The following is a 22,933-nucleotide window of genomic DNA, read 5'->3' as shown; positions in this document are numbered from 1 at the left end:
TTTGCCTATTATTGTATGTATCTTTCTGGAGCAAAATACTTTAGTTGTAGCATACATTTACAGCATATCAGGGTTTACTTGAACAAGATATGATTTTCTGAAATGTAGCACACTAGTTCGTACCATTCTTTTTGATGTTTATGTTTTTTCATTAACTTACATTATGACTAAATAACTTGTGAATATGTACCCAAACTGTTGTTTGACCACCAGGAGCATATAGTCTACTTATTGAATTGTGGTCTAATTATTGGGAGACCAAATACTTGACTGGAATGAGATGGAGATAGAATGCTTTACAACTGAATAGATTAAATATTTTGTCATTTCTTACTCATTGGAGGCATAATTCCTGCTTTCTAGTGGCAAAGCAAGACTAATATAGTGAAAGGTTAAACAAATCGATAAGAAACAAGAGGAAAAGATTAGGAAGAGCCAAGATTTATGTTGATTGAAATTGTCAGTAAAGGAGTTCTCAGCTGGCATTTTTCACACATTAAGTGAAAAGGAATTGAGGAACGGGGCTCCCAAAAGATTGCCTGACTTTTAATATTATAGAGTAAAAGGTCTCTTTCATTATTTTGGCTGAGACCTTTCAATATACATGATGAAAGGACTCAGCCCAAAATGTCAACTCTTTATTCCTTTCCATAGATGCTGCCTGACCTGCTGAATTTCTACATCATTTTGTGTATAGGGTGATACAGCTAGTAGAGCTGTTGTTTTACAGCTTCAATCCTGACTGCTGATTCAATCTTTCTGTGATCGTGTAGATTTTCCCCAGTACTGCAGTTTCCTCCTGTGTCTCAAAGGAATGCGGATGGAAGTCTAATGGCCTTTGCAAATTTCTCCTGAAGTGTATATTTTTGGGGTTGTTGATGGGAATGCTGGGAGGTTGAAAAAAATAGTTGGCAGTGAGATTGCATTAACCCAATAGCATGAAATATCCCTTTGTGTTGTTAGGAAATATGATATGTAGATGCATTTATGAGGCAGAAACTAGGACATCTTCTGGCAGAACTTCCTTATTGTTGATGAAGGTTCTCAGTCATCCAGATTGTTATATGTCAAGCAGTAGTAAATAAGGAAGTTGGACTTGCTGTGTTTAGAAGATGTTTCACCACTCATTTGAGTGGCTTCTTCTGTTCTGATCCATGGGGGGTAGTTTTCCGACTTATAAACTCTGAGAGTTGTTTAAAGGTATTGAAATCAGATGAGAGTCGTTAAGAATCTAGAGGTAATGAGAGGGTCATCAGTCTTATCTTTGCATGAAAGGAGAGTGTGAACTATTGCAGAGACATGGGGTAGGGATGTTAGGACTACATTGTAAGTAGCTGAAAGGTGGTGTCGTAACCCGCCCCCTCTGTATATCAGCAAGACAAAACAACCACTTCACAAACTGACCTCAACACCTCAAGTTGAGATTCGGCTGTATATTTACACCTAAAGGACAAGGAACACTCCTTTGATGATAACAATGTGCATATTTTGGACAGGGAGGACAGGTGGTTTGAAAGAGAGTTTAAAGAAGCCACCTTTGTCAAAGTGGAAAACGCATCCCTGAACAGAGGGAGTGGGGTGCGACACCAACTATCAGCTACTGGCAATGCAGTCCTAACATCTCTACCCTGGCATCTCCACAATAGTTCACACCTCCATTCATGCAAAGATAAGACTGATGACCCTTTCATTACCACAATGACTCTTAATGACCCTCATGTGATTGCTATACCTTTGAACAACTCTCAGAGTTTATAAGCCAGAAAACTATCCACTGTGGATCAGAACTGAAGAAGCCTCTCGAATGAGTGGCGAAACATCCTCTAGACAACACAGCAAGTCCAACTTCCTTATTGTATTCTTTCACATTGGCGAAATTAAAATTTTAGTTTTAGCTTTATCCAGCAGATAGGAAGGTCAAAATTTATTAGGAGATGTATACTTTATACATTAGGTTTGCAGACAAATTGTAACCAGATAGTTTTTCCAGGCTTTGAGCTGGGCTTGAGTAAATAATGAAAGAATGGACATCTCTCACAGTGCAAATGGAAGTCTATAATTGATATGGTGGATAGAGTTGAAATGACTGTTCTAAGAACTGTTTCCATTGTAGTAGAAGTCAGAAACCTGGATAAAAGTAGAAGGATAACTTCATTAATTTTGCTTCTTTGGAAAAAAGGCATTTGTAGAAGTTAAGGAAAGTTTCGTCTCCCTTTATCTGCGTGCTTACTGAAAATGTCTCCATAAGCAAAGTATTTAAATTTTGTTTTACCTTTTTGTTAATCATTGTTTTTGTTCATTTATAGGTGATAAAAGTAACTCAGTTACACCGGAAATGAAAGCTGAAAGAGAAACTAGTAAAAAGTGGGATTTAAGAACATGGTTTAGTCCACGCAGTGGAAAATTGAAGTGTGTTCTGGATATGCATGCTTTAAAGAAGGATCAGAAAATAACTCCAAGCTCCGACTTGAGTGAAACTTCCTCTCCTGTATTTGAATTCTTGTCATCGCCATCTCCTCCGCATGATTCTCCAAAGAGGAGAACTTCAGACAAGTCAAAACAAAGAGTTAGAAAAAGATTGACTGATGCTAATAAAGAATGGGGTTTTGGAAAAAGAATAAGCAAGAAAACAGCGAGAGAAGGTGACAGCCCTGGAACAATGGATCATGACAGAGTTGTCTCATTTTCCAGTCAACCAATGGTTTATAATTTTCAGGACCAAGAAGTTGTAGGTGAACCTGTTGAAGAATTGGCCCATGCAGATGCAGCTTCACTGCCTAACAATGTAATTGACTCGAATGTAGAGTCTGCAACCAAAAATCTGGGTGACGATCTTTCTGATGCATCTATCAAAGCAGCAGCTTCCAGTTGCAAAGATGTTTCTCCAGTACAGGTGGCCAAAGTCTTAAAGAAGGAAGAGCATGTTGTTCCTTTACCCACAACACATGCCATGCCTAAAAGATTAAGAAAGTCATCTGATTCCAACTCTAAAACTCCCTCAAAAAAGAGCAAGAAAGGTCCAAGTCCTTGCACTAAAATATTGGCAGCAAGTTGCAGTAAGAATATGTGTGAACCAACTAGATCAGACACGCTTCAGGAATCTGCAGTCCCACTGCTGCTTAAATCTGAGTTGAATGAGCCTGATAATGATATACAAGCTGTTTCTTCAACAGAGAGTAGCTTCAACACACCATCGAAGAAAGGTAACAGTGAGAGAAAACAGCATGCAACGCAAAAATCTCCTCATACTCCACGATCTACGCCTAAGAGCCAACTGGCTGGAAGTCATACAACTCCAATCTCTCCTCTTACTCCCTTAATGAAGAGAAATCACAAGGGTGAGACACCGCTGCACATTGCTTCCATAAAGGTACAGTACGCCAATAAATTCTGGCAATGGGTGGGTGTTATTGACTCATCATCTGAGAGACAAGAGTAGACAGTAGCTCCAATGTCGGTCTGAATTTTAGTTTTCATACCTTTCTGTGATGGGAAATACACACCTATTAACATACTTATCAATGTAATTTTATTTCATTTACAATGACATTTCTGTTCTGTGTGAGCAGTCATGTTTTCAAACTGAGGCGTCAAATGCACTTCATTTCCTTTATCACAAATACTCGTGCATTTGGCTATTCAGATCTTTTTCATAAATAAATTTAATTTGCTTGGTTTGCTTCTGCAACAAGTTAAAGTAACAATTGGTCACTTTTTGAATTTGTCGTAAATGTGCTCATTATCTAAATTCATCAGTGTCAAAATATAATTATTCAGTTTTGTTGGTTTATATTTAAAAACTGAAAGGCCCATTTAGAAGAAAAAAATCACCTTTTTCCCACCAATAGTACTCCATCTGAAAACATTGTTAGCTATGCAGAATACTGTATATTGCTTGAAAAGCACAAATCATTCTCCTCTGTGATTTGCACACATCAGTCAGTGGCTTGATGGTGGTTGGAAAATTGAATAAAAATCAAAAGGTGTGTGATGATGTGGAAATTATTTTTTTTTGCCATAGAAGTAATTTGGGGAAAGCTTTGAAGTAGTTTGTGCATACTCCGGGAGCGTATCTGTATTTTCTAATATGGTGGCTTACTGGTTTCAGAGAGCCTACCTTATGCATGTTGTATTTTTTTTAAACCTCAATTTGTTGAGCAGTCTGGTAATCACGAATAGAAGCAGTAACTAAAATGAAATGAAAACTGAAGGATATCACGTAGGGAATTTGGGCAGTGGAAACTCAATTGAATCAAGTAACTTGAACTCTTGATAAGCATTTTTGTAATAAAGGCCTTGCAATGAGAATTTTGCCACAAATGCAAGCTTTACAGGTTTTACCAAAGGTTTTGAAAATGATTTCCAAAAGCTTGCGACATAGTGAACAATTGAAGAAAAATAAACATGTCCCTTCCTGAGAGTTATGAGATTCATGAGAATCCAGCTGTGTTCTTTAATATATTCTATGGTGATGGAAAAAATACTGTAATGGCTAGCATAGAAATTATTCAAGTGTACAAATTGCTTTTGCAACAACATTCATTGAATAAGTTTTCAGTGCACTCAAATTTGCATTTATAGAGACCGAAATTGGTAGTTCTTTTGATTGTTTTAATTAAATGTTTTCAAGTTTACTAAGCATTAATATAAACAAAAATCTAATTCTAATTCTAATTCTAATTGTATAAACCTAAGGTTATCTTCTATTTGTATGTGTATGTTTAGAAATTTTTCTGATGGGAGGAAGTAGTGGAGACCCAGAGGTGAATATTAAGACCCCTCCTCTTATAAGCAACATTGACCCTAATGTAGAACTTGATATTTGGGTGATGTGATACAGTTTGGAGGGGAAACACTGAAAAATAAAATAAATTAATGACAAAATACTACAGAGTGTAGGAAGAGAAATTTGTGATTGTGTATAAACCTCGGGTGTAAGGACAATTTGATAGGGCTAATTAGGATGGGAGATCTTTTTTTATTGGTATTGAACTTGAGGGAATTCATTTATCTGAGAGACTTGAGTACTTAAGATTGTTCCCTTTGAACTGAGAGTGTCAACGGATGATTTAATAGAGGTGTTAAAATTATTTCAAAGTAAATAAGAAAAACACTTTTTCTGCCAAAAGGGTCAGAAATAAGGAAGAATGGACTTAAGCAAGTTAGAGAGATTAAAATTTCTTTTTAACAATATGAAGTATTATGATTTGAAATGGACTCCCTAACATACAAGGAAGTAAAGGGAGTTGGATAAAGTTTTGAGATAAGGTAATTTCCCTGGCTATGGCGAAAGAATGAGGTAATAGGACAAAACAAAACTGCTTCCCCGGCTGGACCTCCTGAAGCCTGATGTATTATGCTAAGTGTTTGTCATTTCGGACAAAAATGAAAAAACATCTGTCACTTAGATGCTCGAATTTCTCACTTCAGTGGTTAAGTACAATCAGGAGAGCAATTATAGGTTATTGAATATAAAGGGGGTATGCAGTACATAAAAGAAAGTGAAGCTTGAGGGTCATCCATGATTTACTGCATGGCAGAGCAGGCTCCAGCTGTATTGCCTGATCTTCTGTTCTTAACGCAAAGCTGAGGTGAAATAAAGTAAAATAATTAAACCTGTGTAAAAACAGCATGCTGAAATGAAATATACAGTTTATAATTTAAAGAAGTGCTAATAAATTATTGACTGGATTACCAAATAATGTGTGCACTATTAGGACACATTAAGGTTCAGGTTAAGTATATGCGTGATATGTGTCATGCCAATCTGATTCATATTACTTTGTTTTAGGGTGACGTTGCAACAGTGGAGCAGCTCTTGGAGAATGGAGCTAATCCAAATATTAAAGACAATGCAGGATGGACGCCATTGGTGTGTATTGGTGAAATCACTTTTTGGATTCATATTTTTCTATTTCTGATTTAAAACCGTAAGTTTAAAAAATACTTAGAATTAACTCTTATTTGTTAATGGCCATTCAAATCCAATCAATATTTATGTCCACATGTGTTGTTAAACTTAGATTGTTCTAGGAGAGTTGCACGTATATCAAAAGATGCCACAGCAATTGTCCTTTTTCCATTTCATTAGATGATAAGAAGAAGCAATTAAGATAGACTGGGTAACAGCAACTGTATGATTCTTTGGATTAGAATACCTTCACATAGTTTCAAAATCAAAGCTGGAACTAATCAGATTAGAAAACATCTGTGGAAAGAGAGTTAGAGTTCACATATTAGGTTGTTGAGAGGTCGCTGCTGAAACATTAACTCTGGATTTTCTTGTCGTGGGTGTTACTCGACGTGCTGGGTATTTCCAGCATTTTCTGTCCTTATTTACATTTCCAAATTTTGCTTTTTGACAAAACTTTAAAGCTGTTGTCTTGGTGAAAGAATAAATTTGCAGCATCGATTAACAATTTACTGCTTTAAACTATGCTAAGTAACAACACAGAGTTACTTCAATGGTAAGTCCATATTGATGCCTGTCCTTAAAGTCCTTAATTTTTACAATTATTTTGCAGATGGTGTTCTAGATTTTACTAGAGCTTGGAAAATGGACACTATTCAGTTTAGAAAAGCAAATCTTTTTGAAATAAAAGTGCAGGAGTAACCATAGAGCACCTTGAGTTTGGTCTACAATATAATCAAAGCAATGTGATCCATGTAGACTCATCACTTTTTCAGCCCCCCATAATCCAGGATTCCACTTCTTGTCCAAATATATCTGTTCAGAAAGAAATTGCTGACCTCATGAACCTGTAAGGTCTACCCTTTATATGTCCTCCAGATCTATATTCCTTCACCAATGGAAGCGTATACACAGATGTACTTTGTCAAGTCCCCTCACAATCTTAAAACATACCCATAACTTCTGGAATATAGACCCAATCTATTCATTCTCATTTTATAAGGCAATCCCTTCAGCCCTGGAATCACTTCAACTACCTTCTCTGCACAGTTGCAGCAGGACTTCTTACCTTGAAAGCTATGAACAGTTGTTGCCAGGCTTCCTTTATTTTTTGATCCTTTTGTAGTAAAGACCAATATTCTACTTTCCTTTCTAATTTTGTATTTCTTGCACAGTTGCCATGCTTATTATGCAAAAATTGCTCTTTTTCTAAACATTGCTGAAGTTAAAATAGTAATGGCAATTAGACATTTGGTATCTGCTTCGTCAGAATCCGGTTTGTTATTACTGATATTTGACATGAAATTTGTGTTTTGCGTCAGTAGTACAGTGCAATCTGTAAAATTACTACAAGTTACTATAAGAAATAAATATATAAATAAACAAGTAGTGTAAAATAAGAGCAAAAAAGCAAAATTTTGTTCTTGGGTTGTTGGTGGTGGGGAAGAAGTTGTTCCTAAGATGTTGAGTGTGTTTTAGGAGCATCTTCTGAACAGTTATTTTCCTTGAGGAGATTATGAAATATATGATCAAGCTCATACATTTCATATTCAAGACTGCAGTACCAGTAGTGAGGACCAAGTAAGTATGGACAAAGGAGGTGCAGGAGCACTTACATGACTGCTTTGAATCGGTGAACTAGACTGTATTCAGGGATTCATCTTCGAGTCTGAATGAGTATGCCACAGCTGTTCCTGACTTCATGATAACCTGTGTGGATGAGAGTGTGCCTATATATACCCATATAGAAAGCAGTGGATGAACCAGCAAGTTCATAGTCGGAGGTCAGTGGGAGACGCTCATGGAGTGAGTACTGTTTTAGATTCGCTCCATAACCTTTACTTTTTTTAACCTTTGATCACCCTTATCCAACTTATTTTTACCTACACCAAAAGATTCTTGCTATTTTTTTGGACTTATCGTTAAGAGTTTATTGTGAATTTTTGAAGATATGTACTCAGAAATGGCTCTTAGATCTAAAGGACGAGAACCTGGGCGGAACTCGAATGGTAATGGAAAGAAGCAAGCTCATCCGCAACGCACTGAATTAACTTATGAATTGTTATTGGAGGTTTTGGATAAAAAATTTGATGAACAACAACAAATTTTTAAACAAGATATAAAGGCTTTTCGAGATTATATGGATAAGACGGATTCAGTAATTAACCAGCAGCAAGTTCTTATCGCATCTCTGCAAGAAGATGCTCGGAAACGAGATTTGATAATTGAAAAATTGCAACAGGACTTACTTTCGACTACTAAATTGGCGGAAACACTTAAAGCCAAGAGTGTCGACTTTGAGAATCGGTCTGGAAGACAGAACCTACGTATACTTGGTCTCCCAGAAGGTATCGAAAAAGACGACCCCAGGGAGTATTTTGCTCAACTTTTAAAGGATGCGTTCCCGTCTGTTTTTCCAGACAGTCCGCCGTTACTTGATCGCGCGCATAGAATTATGCGTCGATCACCGAGTGCTTCAGCTAAACCTTCGGTTGTAATTGTCTGGTTCCATTATGTACATGGTAAAGAGCAACTTATTCGTGTGGCTCGACGTGTAGGAATGATTAAATTTCAAGATCACAATTTCCGCTTAGTAGAAGATTTTAGTCCTGAGGTAATGAGGGCACGGCTTCTTTTTAAACCGCTGATGTCTGAATGTTATGAGAAAAATTTAAAACCAGCGCTCTTATACCCTGCGAAGCTCAGAATCTCCCCGCCGAACGCTTCTCGCTGGGTTTTTCTTTCTACGTTTGAAGCGAGAAGTTTTCTGAACGAGAACTTCCCTACTGCTACGGGCTCTCAGGCCGAATGAATGAGTGATTTCGATCGTGCAAGATGGTTTTTGATCCCCCAAACCAGATTTTGTTTCTGGTTGTTGGTGTAGGTTTATTCTACACTTTATACTCAAGTTAAAGTGTTCTTTCGGCATATTAATCGTTTTGCTTTACACACTTTAACCATTATACTGTATCGCTGACTATTTTCTGTTCCTTCGAAGGTGTATTTTTAATCCTTCGAAGGTGAATACTTTTTTTACTAAGATGGTGGTTTTTTGATAAAATATTTTTGGTGTTTTTTTTAAGATGGCGCTTTTTTTTCCTCTTGTCTTCTTCCTACAATGCATCGCTTATCACAGTTTAATTATTTTTTTGGTTTGTTTGGGTTTTAACCCGATTTATAAGTTTTTAGTGATTATATTTTCTTCGTTTTTCTTTCTACTACCAATTATATTAAGAAGTCTGGTTCTAGTATAGTGATTATAATTTTTAAAGTTTGGGTGGTTTTTAAAAAATATATATCCTTTATATATGGAGTGGTCTTCCACTGATATGGGGGTAGGGTTAGTTTCATTTTTGCTTTTTCCCGGCCTTTTTTTGGCTCTGGTTTTTTTTCTCTTTCTTGAGTTGGGGGGGGGGGTGGTCTTTTTTCTAATTCTATATTTTTTCTATCAGTTTTTTTTAGTTTTTTCATTTGGGCTGATTTTGAACTACAAATATGTCCGCAATGTCGTCACTTCCGGGTCCGCTTTTTATTTTTGTTCTTCTTCCGGGGGCTTGAGTTTGTAATTTGGTTAACCCTTTTTATACCAAAGGGTTGATTTTAGAACCATGGCTCAGACCATTAATTTTGTTTCTTGGAATACTAATGGTTTAAACCATCCGATTAAATGAAAGAAGATTTTCAAAGTATTCCAAAGACTTAATGCTCATATCATTTTTGTACAAGAAACTCATGTGAGGAAGGAGGACAACTATTGCTTTTTTAGGTTTTGGCGGGGTCAACAATATCATTCGAATTTGAATGCCAAAGTAAAGGGAGTTTCAGTTTTTATTGACTCCTCTATTACATTTGTCCAACATGATATCTTTTTGGATCCGAATGGTAGATTTTTGTTAATTACGGGTTTACTTTTTAATAAAAAGGTTGCTATGGTTAATGTCTATGCTCCAAATGTGGATTGTCCTGATTTTTTAAGTCCTTATTTACTTCTTTACCTAATCTAAATGAATATAAGTTAATAATGGGTGATTTTAATTGTTGTTTAAATCCTTTGATGGACAAATCTATATCTACTCAGACTGTACCCAATAAGTCGGCCACTTGTATCAACTCTTTTTTGACTGATAATGGAATTTTTGATATTTGGAGATTTCGGCATCCTAAGGACAAAGAGTTTTCTTTTTTCTCACATGTTTATCATTCTTATTCGAGAATTGATTATTTTTGTATTGACTCTTGTTTGATTCCTTCGGTAAATGGTTGTTATTATGATAGTATAGCTATTTCTGACCATGCTCCATTAAAACTTTCTAATAAATTTACGGACACAGTTCATAATGCTAGACAATGGCGGTTTGATTCTCCCTTATTGCAAGATCCGGACTTTATTAAATTTATGAATGAACAGATCGATTTCTTCTTCTCAACCAACTCCATGGAAGATATTTCTTACGGAACACTTCGGGACACTTTTAAAGCATATATACGTGGACAGATTATTTCTTACTCTGTTGGTCTGAGAAAACGCATAAAGAAGGAAACTCTTTTATTGGTTGATAAAATTAAAGAGATTGACAAGAAATATTTGATTACTCCTAGTAAGGAGCTTTACAAACAAAGGGTTGAACTTCAAACAGAATATAGTTTATTACTTACATCTTCGATTGAAAATCAACTGATGAAGTCCAGATCTGATTTTTATATACATAGTGATAAATCGGGTAAACTATTAGCTAGTCAATTGAAGAATGCTTTGGTTAAACGTCAAATTACTAAGATCCATCAGCAAAATGGGGATTTGACAATTAACCATGATGAGATAAATAAATCATTTCAAGATTTTTATACTTCCCTGTATCATTCTGAATTTCCTCAGGATTGCAGTGCCATGTGTGATTTTCTTGGGAAATTGAATTTCCCAAGATTATCACCAGATGATCTTTCAATATTGGAAACTCCTATGACTGATGCAGAAATCAAAGGGGTTATTTCTTCCATGAATTCAGGGAAAGCACCTGGTCCGGATGGGTATACAGCAGAATTTTAAAAATGTTTTTCTGCTACTCTCTCTCCTTGGTTATATAAGGTTTTTGAAGAAGCAATTAGATTGGGCAATTTGCCACAATCTTTTTATAGAGCTTCTATTTCTTTAATATTGAAGAAAGATAAAGACCCTACTGATTGTGCATCCTATAGACCAAATATCCTTACTGAATGTAGATTCTAAGATTTTTTCCAAGTTACTTGCATCCAGATTGGAGTAGGTATTACCCCAAATTATTTCGGAGGATCAAACCGGTTTTATTAAAAATCGTTATTCTTTTTTTAATGTTAGGAGGTTATTGAATATTGTGTATACACCTTCACATAATATTTCAGAATGTGTTATTTCATTAGATGCGGAGAAAGCATTTGATAGAGTTGAATGGCCATACTTATTTAATGTGTTGGAGAAGTTTAATTTTAGTCCGACATTCATTTCCTGGATTAAACTGATTTATCATACCCCAGTAGCCTCGGTGTTTACTAATAATCAAAGATCTCCCTTTTTTCGTTTATTTCAGGGCACTAGACAAGGCTGTCCTTTTAGTCCACTATTATTTGATACTGCTTTAGAACCCTTGGCAATTGCTATCAGAGAATCACAGGATATTCTTGGTATTAATCATGGGACAGATATTCATAAGTTATCTTTGTATGCAGATGATTTATTATTATTTATTTCCAATCCTGAGAAATCTATTCCTGTAGTTTTATCATTGTTGGTTCAATTTAGTGATTTTTCTGGGTATAAGTTAAATCTTAATAAGAGTGAATTGTTTCCTTTAAATGGACAGGTCCCAATTTATGGAAACTTACCTTTTAAATTAGTTAATGATTCTTTTATTTACTTAGGGATTAAAATCACAAAAAACCACAAAGACTTATTTAAGGTTAATTTTGTACCCTTAGTTGATCAGATTAAATGCTTGTTTACTAAGTGGTCACCATTATCTTTATCTCTGATAGGTCGAATTAACACTATTAAGATGGTTATTTTACCCAAGTTCTTATATATTTTTCAAGCGGTACCAATTTTTATTCCGAAATCTTTTTTTACTAATGTTGATTCAAAAATTTCCTCATATATTTGGCAGAATAAAAATCCTAGGTTAGGTAAAATATACTTACAGAAGGCAAAGAAGGAAGGTGGATTAGCATTGCCTAATTTTAGATTTTATTATTGGGCAGTTAATATCAGATATTTGATATGTTGGTTGAAAGATTGGGATGGATCTTTTAGCCCTCATTGGGTGAGCCTGGAAATTAAATCGGTACCAGGTTTTGCACTGGGTTCTATTTTGGGGACTTCTCTCCCTTTTGCTCTTTCTAAATTGCCAAAACGAATTGACAACCCGATAGTTAAACATACTTTACGTATATGGTTTCAATTTCGGAAATTTTTTGGGTTGACTCAGTTTGTTTTAAATATTCCTATAGTATCCAATTGTTTTTTCCACCCTTCAATTATAGACCAAGCTTATTTGGCTTGGAAGACTAAAGGATTACTACGATTTTCTGACTTATTTTTGGATAATTGTTTTATGTCTTTTGAGCAGTTATCTAATAAATATAATTTGCCTAGATTTCATTTTTTTTAGATATTTACAGATTAGGAATTTTTTAAATACTGTACTTCCTACTTTTCCAAACTTTGTGTCTTCAGGCATTTTGGAGAATTTGTTTGAATTAAACCCCTTTCAGAAAGAGCTTATATCAAAACTTTATAATATAATTATGAAGATACATTCAGAGCCCCTTTATAAGACAAAAAATGATTGGGAAAGAGAGCTCAACATTATTATTCCTATTGAGAATTGGGATAAAATTCTTCAATTAGTTAATACATCATCTATATGCGCTAAACATTCATTAATACAGTTTAAGGTTGTACACAGGGCTCATATGTCCAAGGATAAATTGGCTCATTTTTATTCCTATATAAATCCTTTTTGTGATGGATGTCAATCTGAAATAGCGCCTCTAACTCATATGTTTTGGTCGTGTCCGCTTTTGAAAAAATATTGGAAAGATATTTTTGATATTATCTCTGGTATTGAACATTGATTTACAACCCCATCCTATTACCGCAATTTTTGGTTTACCAATGATGGACTCACTTCATTTATCTTCTTCCGCTTGTCGAATGATTGCATTTCTTACACTAATGGCTAGAAGATCTATTTTGTTGAATTGGAAGGAAATTAATCCTCCTACTGTATTTCATTGGCTTTCTCAAACTATGTTATGTTTAAATTTAGAAAAAATTAGAAGTGGTGTATTTGACACTTCTACTAAATTTGAAAAGATATGGAGACCATTGATTCAATATTTTCATATGATTTAATAGGACCCTGTTCCAGGCCTATTTGATTTTCCAGATTTGATTGCATATATGTCAAGAGGATCGGAGTTGACGACACTGATGATTTTGTATTTTTGTGAGATATTATAAACAGCCCCTTTTTTCTCTTTTTTATTTTTTCTTTTTCTCTTTTTTGTTTTTTTTTCTCTTTTATTAGATTTTTAGATTAGTTTTTTGCATAATGATTTTTTTCTTTTTTTCTTTTTCTTTTTTTATTTTATATTATGATACACTTAGGTTTGTCTTGTCTATTTGTATATTGTATCATTTACGATGTGGGAATACTCATTTATACTGTAATCATTGCTCTTGTAATCTTTTATAGTTAGTTGAAATATGTATGCGTGTAATCTCATTATCTATGTATCAATTTTGTTTTGTTGTTATTAATAATGATAATAAAAAGATGGAAAAAGAAAGCAAGTTCATAGTCTGCTGAGGGCTAAATCTGTGGCATTCAAGTCTATACAAGAAAACCAGGAAGGACTTGCGGGGGGCCATTTCAAGAGCTTAGGAGTAATTCTGAATGAGGTTGGAGGCGGAATTGGATACATGTGAACTCTGCAACAGGGTTTGCAGTCCATTATTTCCTACAAAGCGAAACTAGCATCATGAATGGCAGTTATGCTTCATTCCCAGATGAGCTCAATGTCTTTTATGGTCGTTTGAAAGAGAGAATAAAAATACAAGTGTGAGGATCCCTGTAGCACCCAGTGACCCTGATCTCTGTCTCAGAGGCCAACGTCAGGCTGTCTTTCAAGAGGGTGATCCCTCACAAGGCACACACCCCAATAGAGCACCTGGTAGAGCTCTGAAAACTTGTGCCAACCAATTGACAGGAGTGTTCAAAGACATTTTCAGTCTCTCATTGTTATAGTCAGAAGTTCCCACCTGCTTCAAAAGGGCAACAATTACAGCAGTGTCCAAGAAGTGCAGTGTGAATTACCGTAGGCTGCATCCACACTAGGCTGGATAATTTTGAAAATGTCGGTTTCCCGTAAAAGCGATAGGCGTCCACACCAAGTGTTTTTAAAAGTATCTCCGTCCACATTAAAACGGGTATTTGGGCAAATCTCCTCCTACTGGGCATGCGCAGGACACAACTACAGAAAACAAGTGACGTGTTTGGTGTCGAATCTCGCTGTGAATGTGTACGTTTGTACAGTTGCAGACTAGAAAAACTTAAAAGGAAATTGCCAAACGACGAACAGCTGTTGGCTCTCACACAGGAGGACTTAAAACTAAAAAAAAACAAATACTGGAGTGTATGGAGGCAACCGACAGGGAGTTCACGGACAGTATGACCCAGCAGATGACGAACTTCGAAAACTGACTAACTCTGTTGCATTAGTAAAGCCCCTTGTTAAATGTATAAAACATGTCTGCATCAGTGTTATCTTGTATTTCCATACAATGTTACATTAGGCTGTCACACATCTATTGTCAGAGAAGTACTTACATAAATAGGTAAACCACCTTCATACAAGCAAGGACAGAAAATGGCAAAGTGAGTATGCTTATTTATTCAGTAAGTTATGGGTCAAAGTATTTGGTGAGTACATTTCTAACTCTTCTGGCTTCAGTCTCGTTGCCGTCTGTTCTGAAATTGTTAGGTTGTGTGGGGGTTGCGTTCAAAAAAACAATGATATGCCGCCATCTGTTCCAGCACGTTATGACAGCGTTTTTAAAAATATCTGGTTACCCCGTCCACATTTATTTGCCCAATCCGGCATTTTCAAATTTACACTCTCTGGAGGATGTTTTAGAAAAGCTCCTTTTTCAGGGGAGGAAAACACTGTTTTAGTGTGGACAAAGGGTCAAAACAAAGAGAAAAAGCTTCGGTTACGGATTTATCCAGTCTAGTGTGGACGTAGCCTTAACCAGTAGTGCTCACATCTACAGTGATGAAGTGCTTTGAGAAATGGATTATGGCTAAAATTAACTCCTATCTCAGCAAAGACCTGGACCCACTGCAATTTGTCTATTGCCACAATAGGTCTATGGTGGATGTGAGCTCGTTGGCTCTTCACATGGTCTTGGATTACCTGAACAATATAAATATGGGCGGTCAGTGACAGAAAGCGCGTAAAAACTGCTACCTTTCAGTCAGGTTCACCTTCAAGATTTAATAAGCAGAGCATCGTGGCAGTTTTTTCTGAGTTAGACAGTTGGCGCCAGGGAGTGTATAAAAAGAGCTTGCTTTCAAATCAGGACAGCGATCGAGATTTTAATGGCAGAGCTTTGTGACAATTTCTCCGAGCTATTCTTTTTGAGTGTGCCAATGTTTGGAATTGTTTGGCTCATCAGGTTTGAACTAGGTTAAAGATTTGATAGGTTTCTCTCTTTCTGTCCTTATTTGTTCATCCTTGTCTGTTAGAGCACAGTAGCTTAGTGAGGATGGCTTCAGTGTTTTGTACTGTGTGTGGGTTGTGGGAAGTCTGGGAGACCTCCTGGTTCCCGAATAAACATATCTGCACCAGGTGCACTGAGCTGCAGCTCGATGACCTTTGACTTATATAGGAGAATGAGGAGGTGATAGACAGGAGCTACAGGGAGATAGTCACCCCTAGTTTGCAGGAGACAGGTAAGTGGGTGACTGTCAGGAGGAGGTGGGGAAATGTACAGCTAGTGCAGAGTACACCTCTGGCCGTTCCCCTAAATAATAAGTATATAACTTTAGATACTATTGAGGGGATGATCTACCTGGGGTGGGGGGGGGGGGGCACAGTGACTGGGTCTCTGGCACTGAGTCTGGTGCTGTTGCTCAGAAGAGCAGAGGGGTAACGAGGACAGCAATGTTGATAGGAGATTCCCTAGTCGGAGAAACAGGCGAGGTTCTGTGGGTGCAACCGAAACACCAGGATGGTATGTTGCTTCACTGGTGTTACGATCAGGGACATCTCACATTGGGTCTATGGCAATCTCAATGACAAGGATGGCAGGCAGATATCTTGGTACATATTTGCACCAATAACATAGGTAGACAAAGTGAGCAGCTCCTGAAGAGAGATTTTAGGGAGCTAGGTAGAAAGTTGAGAAACGGGACTTCCAGGGTAGTAATCTCTGAATTGCTGCCAATGAGGGCAGGAATAGGATGATCTGGCAGATGGATGTGTGGCTGAGAAACTGTTGCAGGAGGCAGTGGTTCAGATTTATGGATCATTGGGATCTCTTCTGGGGAAGATACGACCTGTACAAAAGGGACAGGTTACACCTGAAACAGAGAGGTCTAATATCCTTACGGGCAGGTTGGCTAGAGTTGCTGGGGTGGTTTTAAACTAATTTGACAGGGGGAGGGGAACCGGAGTGATAATGCTGAAGATGAGGTAGTTGGTTTACAAATAGAAGCAATGTGGACTGAGACTCCTAACAAGGAGGGGCTGATGATAGGGCAAAATTGCAGTCAACAGGATGAATTGCAATGTAAAAGATGGACAAAATTGAAAAGGGTGAATACAGGACTGAAGGTGCTAAATTTGAATGTGCGCAATATACGGGATGAGGTTAATGAACTGTAGCACAGATACAGAATGGCATGTATGATGTAGTCATCATTGAAACATGGCTGAAAGATGATTATAGCTGGGAGCTTAATGCCCAAGGATACACATTGTATTGAAAGGATGGACAGGAAGGCAGATGGGATGGCATTGCTCTGTTGGTTTAAAAAAAAAATCAAATCATTAGAAAGAAGTGACATAGGGCTGGAAGGTGTTGAATCATTGTGGATAGAGCTAAGGCACTGCAAGGATAAAAAGACCCTAATGGGAGTTATATACAGACCCCCCCCCCCCCCCCCAAACAGTAGTAAGGATGCGGTGTACAAATTGCAATTGGAAATGGAAAATACATGCCAAATGGGCGATGGAGGATTTCAATATGTAGATAAATTGGGAAAATCAGGGTGCGGGATTCCAAGAGTTTCTATAATGCCTACGAGATGGCCTTTTAGAGCAGCTTGTGATTGAGCCCACTAGGGGATCAGCTCTTCTGGACTGGGTGTTGTGCTATGAAGCGGAATTGATTAGAGAGCTTAAAGTAAAAGAACCCTTACACTTTCCCATAATATGATCAATGGATTAGTATTACAGTAGAATAAAGGGAATTACAGAGGCATGAGAGAGGAGTTAGCCAGAATTGATTGGAAAAGAACACTGGCAGAGGAACAATGGCTGGAATTTCTGGAAGCAATTTGGAAGGTACAGGATATTTACATCCCAAAGAGGAAGAAGTGTTTTAACAACTAACAAGAGAAGTCAAAGCCAGCATAAAAGCCAAATAGAGGGCATATATATAGAGCAAATGTTAGTGAGAAGTTGGAGAACTGGGAAGCATTTAAAAACCAATAGAAAGCAATTAAAAAGACATTAAGATGGTAAAGATGGAATACCAAAGTAAACTAGTCAATAATACTAATGGCGATACCAAAAGATTCTTCAGATAGATAAAGTATAAAAGAGATGCAAGAGTGGATATCAGAACACTGGGAAACGATGCTGGAGAGTACTAATGGGAGACAAGGAAATAGTGGATGAATTGAATAAGTATTTTGCATCAGTCTTCATTGTGGAAGACACTAGCAGTGTGGTGGAAGTTCCAGTTGTCAGGGGTCATGAAGTGTGTGAAGTTACCATTACTAGAGAGAAGGTCCTTGGGGAAACCAAAAGGTCTGAAGGTAGATAAGTCACCTGGACCAGATGGTGTAAACCCCAGAGTTCTGGAAGAGGTGGCTGAAGAGATTGTGGCGGCATTAGTAATCATCTTTCAAGTATCACTAGTTTCTGGAATGGTTCCAGAAGACAGGAAAATTGCAAATGTCACTCTACTCTCAAAGAAGGGAGGGGGCAGAAGAAAGGAAACTATTGGTCAGTTAGTCTGACCTCAGTGACTGGGAAGATACTGGAGTCATTAATTAAGGATGATGTTTCAGGGTACTTGGAGGTACATGATAAAATAGGCAGTAGTCAGCAGGGTTTCCTGTCTGACAGATCTGTTGGAATTCTTTGAAGAAATGACAAGCAGGATAGAATCAGTTGATGTTGTGTACTGGGATTTTCAGAGGGCCTTTGACAAGGTGCCACACGTAAGGCTGCTTAACAAGTTACAAGCCCATGGTATTACAGGGAAGACACTAACATGGATAAAGTAGTGGCTGATTGGCAGGGGGCAAAAAATGGGAATAAAGTGAGCCTTTTCTGGTTGGTTACTGGTGACTAGTGATTGGACCGATTCTTTTTATGTTATATTTCTATAATATGGGTGATGAAATTGATAGCTTTATAACAGAGTTAGCACACGATACATAATGATTACATAAATATGAGATGTTCAAGTGAATGCTGATGTTATAAAAGTAAAACATTTAACAAGTACCTAACCAAGAGAGAATCCTATCTACAGATGTCTACAAATGGGGTTAGTACAGATGGGCACTTGCTGGTTGGCATGGATCGAAGGATCTGCTTCTATGTAGTGATTCTACAAGTTACAAAACATGTTTTTCATTTGATGAACTGAGTGTTGACATTATGATCTTTGTGTAAGTCATACTGGAGTCATTAATAATTGTTTGTGCTTTTTTTTAGCATGAAGCCTGTAACCATGGGCATGTGAAAGTTGTACAGATGTTACTGCAGTTTGGTGTTCTAGTGAATACACCAGGATATGAAAATGATTCTCCATTGCATGATGCAGTAAAGAACGGACACGAGGATATTATTAAGCTGCTCGTTTTACACGGAGCTTCTCAAGATGTGATGTAAGTTATCATACCTGCTCCAAAGTTTATCCAACTCAGGGGAAAATAAAATCATCCTGATGTGTACTAAGGTACATGGAGAAAGCATAATCTATAACTGTAAATGACTGAAAAATCTTATGTCATCTAACATTGTTAGAAAGATAAATGCTTATTATGGTTATAGCAAATTTAATGTCAAATAGTAATATTTGAACTCCAGACTATTTTAATGTGCAAAGCTGCATCATTGGGCAAAATGGGTAATGGCAAAAGATTATAATTCATTTTTGATCATAAACCCATAGAGCAACATGAATGCTTTCAATAGTGTCCTAACACTGAATTACAATATTGACTTGATTTTCTGACGCCTATTAATTTCTGTAATGCTTTTACATTTGTCTTTAAAGACATGCTTAGCTTTATTAGTCAAAGCATTGAGTTCAAGAGTCAGAAAGTTATATTGCACTTTTATAAAGCTTTGGTTAGGCTGCTTCTAGAATACATTATTCAGTTTTGGTCTCCCTGTTATAGGAAAGACATTGAGTTTTATAAGGATCGCAGAAGACGTTTACCAGGATGTTGTCTGGATTAGAGAATATGTGCTGTAAGAAGAGGTTAGATAAACCTGTTTTCCCTGGAACATCAGGGGCTGAGAGAAACCCTGATAGATTATGAGTGCAATTGATAGATTGCTTGGTATCTTTTACCTGGGGTTGACATGTCTAATACAAGATGGCACACATTTAAAGTGAGAGGTGTTCCACCTGTGCACTTACACTTTACACTTGTATTCTTTACCTCATACCCACACTGACACGGTCACTGCCCTACTCTTTTCATATGCCCTGCTGCTATCTAGAAGAGATCCTCTTGCCAAGAGTCACTTTGTCACTCCTATCATTTCCTGTTGGTCATCTTGTATTCATATACTCATGCCTCTAGGAGTCACTTTATAAACATACAGTCAATCTATGTTTATAAGCCACACTCAACAGTTGTACCTTGTACTTTAATAAGTAAAGACATGATTAATAAATGAGAACTGGAAGCAGCTGTTTGAAAATATATTATCATCAGAACAATGGAAACAGATAGAAGCAGGGCATGACTCTGAAATCTAGAATGCCAAGTAACATAATGGTTAGGATAAGAAAACTTAAGAAAGGTACTGAGCTATCGTTACCACAGAAATCATATACAAGGTACGTCAAAGGTTATAGGGAGTAGGTAAGAAAATGAGGTTCTGAAGGAGAAATAAATTAGATGTAATTGAATGATGGAGCAGACTCGATAAGTTGAATGGTCTAATTTTGTTCCTATGTCTTATGGTCTTGTGTTCCAACCACTCATTGTACATTCCCTTGTTTGTCCTTGCTAAGTTCTCCAGTTGAATTCTATCTTCTACTTTTCTGCTCTCCAATTTTTGTTCTGTCAACTAAAGTGATAAGTTTGTTAATCATGGTTCCAAAAAATCTATATCAATTATGTTCACTATGAAAAACAGTCAAGCACTGAGGCTCGAGGAACCCCACAGCAACTAGCTTTGTCATCACTAAAACACTTACCAATTATGATTCTTTGCTTTATACCACTTGAAAAAAAATTGAGTAGAAGTTGCCATTACCCTGTGGACTGCAAGCTTTTTAAATTTTCTCACCATATAAGAAGGGTCTGGTTAAATGTTTGGCTGAAACCTATGTACATTAAATCAAATGTGCTAACCTTTTCATTGAATCTTACTGTTTAAGAATTCAATTAGGCAGACATGACCTTCCCCTGACAGATCCAAATTGACAGCCCGAGGTTAAATACACCTTACTAAATGACAATTTATAATGTCCCTTGTTTTTTTTTCCCATTCATTTATGCACAACCAATGTTAACTTGACTGACCTGTAATTGCTTTGTCTATCCCCTTCCTGTTTTAAACAGTATAATATTAGCAGTCTTTCAGACTACCAACATCAGAACCCTTATCCAGAGAGGAATGGATAATGATTTCTGAGACACTGCCATTTTCTGTTTAGCTTCTCTTAAAAAGTTGTAATGCATTTTAGAGTAATGCACTGTATCAGGGCCTGGCAATTTTCCTACTTTAAAATTTGCTAAATGTCAATCATGTAATTAAAAAAAAACTCTTTCCTAACTCTGTATTGTTCTCCTTTGTGTTAAGAGCTGTATCAATGTCTTCAGTCTCCGGGTAACATTGCCTTTTTGGTTTCTGATTGGCCTCTTCTTTAAAAAAAAAATCTCCTTTTTAATGTACATAAAATACTTCAGGTATTTTCTTGGCTTTGTTTCCCAATATTGTCTCTTGACTTTCCCAATTTCCTGCTTAATTTACCCCTGCACAATTTCTTCAGCTTCCTTTTTCAGAACTCTGGAGTGTAGTTCATCTGGTTTGGGTGACATATCCACCTTCAGACTTTCATCTTCTCAAGCATCTTCTCTTTAGTAATAGTAACTACAATCATTTCTGCCCTCTGATTTTCTTGAATTTCTGGCATATTGTTGGTGTTTTCCACAATGAGGACTGATGTAAAATATTTACTCAGTACATTCAGTATTTCTTTGTTTCCTGTTACTGCTTCTGCAGGTTATTTTTCCAGCAGTCTGATGCCCACTCTTGCCTCTCTTTTATTCTTTATATATCTATAAAACCTTCTGGGGCCTTTTCGATCTCCAATTGTAATTTGTACCCCATATACTGGCTAGGACCATGGACTGGCTAGGGTGGAGGTCCTTGGCGCCGGTCCAGTGCTCTGCCTGAAGATGGGACCCAGGCGAGTGGTCTGCCCAAGAAAGAACTTTCCCACCTTTATAGCACTATTGCCACCTCCCAGTCCAGCTGGAAGGGGCTAGGCATCTAATCCGACGCTTACATGACTCTAACTTGGGCCAATCCAAGTCCTGGCCATGTATTAAGCCAACATACATCCTCCATACTTGCAAGTACCAAGGTCGGATGACCTGTAACAACTGGCCTTTGCCCCCTCACGGACAATGCATCCTATTAATCTTACAACCAAACAATGTAAAAAAATATTCTTTCGAGTCAAGGTGATTACCGTAGATTTCGCACTACAGAGCGCACCTGATTAAAAGCCGCTGGCTCTAATTTTAGAAAGAAAATCAATTTTGTACTTGTACAAGCCTCACCGGATTTTAGGCCGCAGGTGTCCCACGTTGTAATATGAGATATTTACACAGAAAGATATTACACGTGAGGATTTTTTAACTTTTAATTAAATCCATATGGTAACATAAACAAATACATATTGCAAATGCTTTTTTTCGAACCGTGCCTGTAACGCGGCTACTTTTAAATATACATACGTATCGGTAACACACAAATTACGTTGCGTATACTTTTTTACTGAACAACATTCCAATATCTCCTAACGACTGGTAAAAAATATATATACTGCAGCCTACCAGGAAAAGTTATTGATCGCCTTTAACTTAAAAGCAGAGTTTTCGCTCGGCTAATGTGCTCCCCCCCACCTTCCCGTTTATCGCAAACCGGTATTTCCCACAAGACGCGGCGAAATCGGATGTGACGTCATAGCATCCCGGGATGTAGTACAGAAAACAAATATAGTTAAAACACTTCTAACTTTAACTAGAAAATACTAACAAATGAATTACTAAGCGAAAATATTATAAACTACCGTAGATTCCGGACTACAGAGCGCACCTGATTAAAAGCCGCTGGCTCTAATTTTAGAAATAAAATCAATTTTTTAATTGTAAAGGCCGCACCGGATTTTCGGCCGCAGGTGTCCCACGTTGTAATATGAGATATTTACACAGAAAGATATTACACGTGAGGATTTTTAAACTTTTAATTAAATCCATATGGTAACAAAAACAA

At 37.0% G+C, this 22,933-nt stretch overlaps 1 protein-coding gene across 1 annotated transcript in view; it reads left to right on the top strand.

The window, feature by feature from the left end:
* bard1 (BRCA1 associated RING domain 1) overlaps positions 1–22,933 on the top strand; it is a 251,067-nt gene that overhangs the window by 77,325 nt on the left and 150,809 nt on the right. The window contains exons 4-6 of the mRNA XM_073046471.1: positions 2,307–3,370; positions 5,792–5,872; positions 18,902–19,074. Of these exons, the coding sequence (XP_072902572.1) occupies positions 2,307–3,370; positions 5,792–5,872; positions 18,902–19,074 (1,318 nt within the window). The remainder of the gene's footprint in view (positions 1–2,306; positions 3,371–5,791; positions 5,873–18,901; positions 19,075–22,933) is intronic.

This window comes from Hemitrygon akajei, chromosome 5 (assembly GCF_048418815.1).
Source record: "Hemitrygon akajei chromosome 5, sHemAka1.3, whole genome shotgun sequence".
Classification (NCBI taxonomy): Eukaryota; Metazoa; Chordata; class Chondrichthyes; order Myliobatiformes; family Dasyatidae; genus Hemitrygon; species Hemitrygon akajei.
This window is presented reverse-complemented; position numbering and strand designations above follow the sequence as displayed.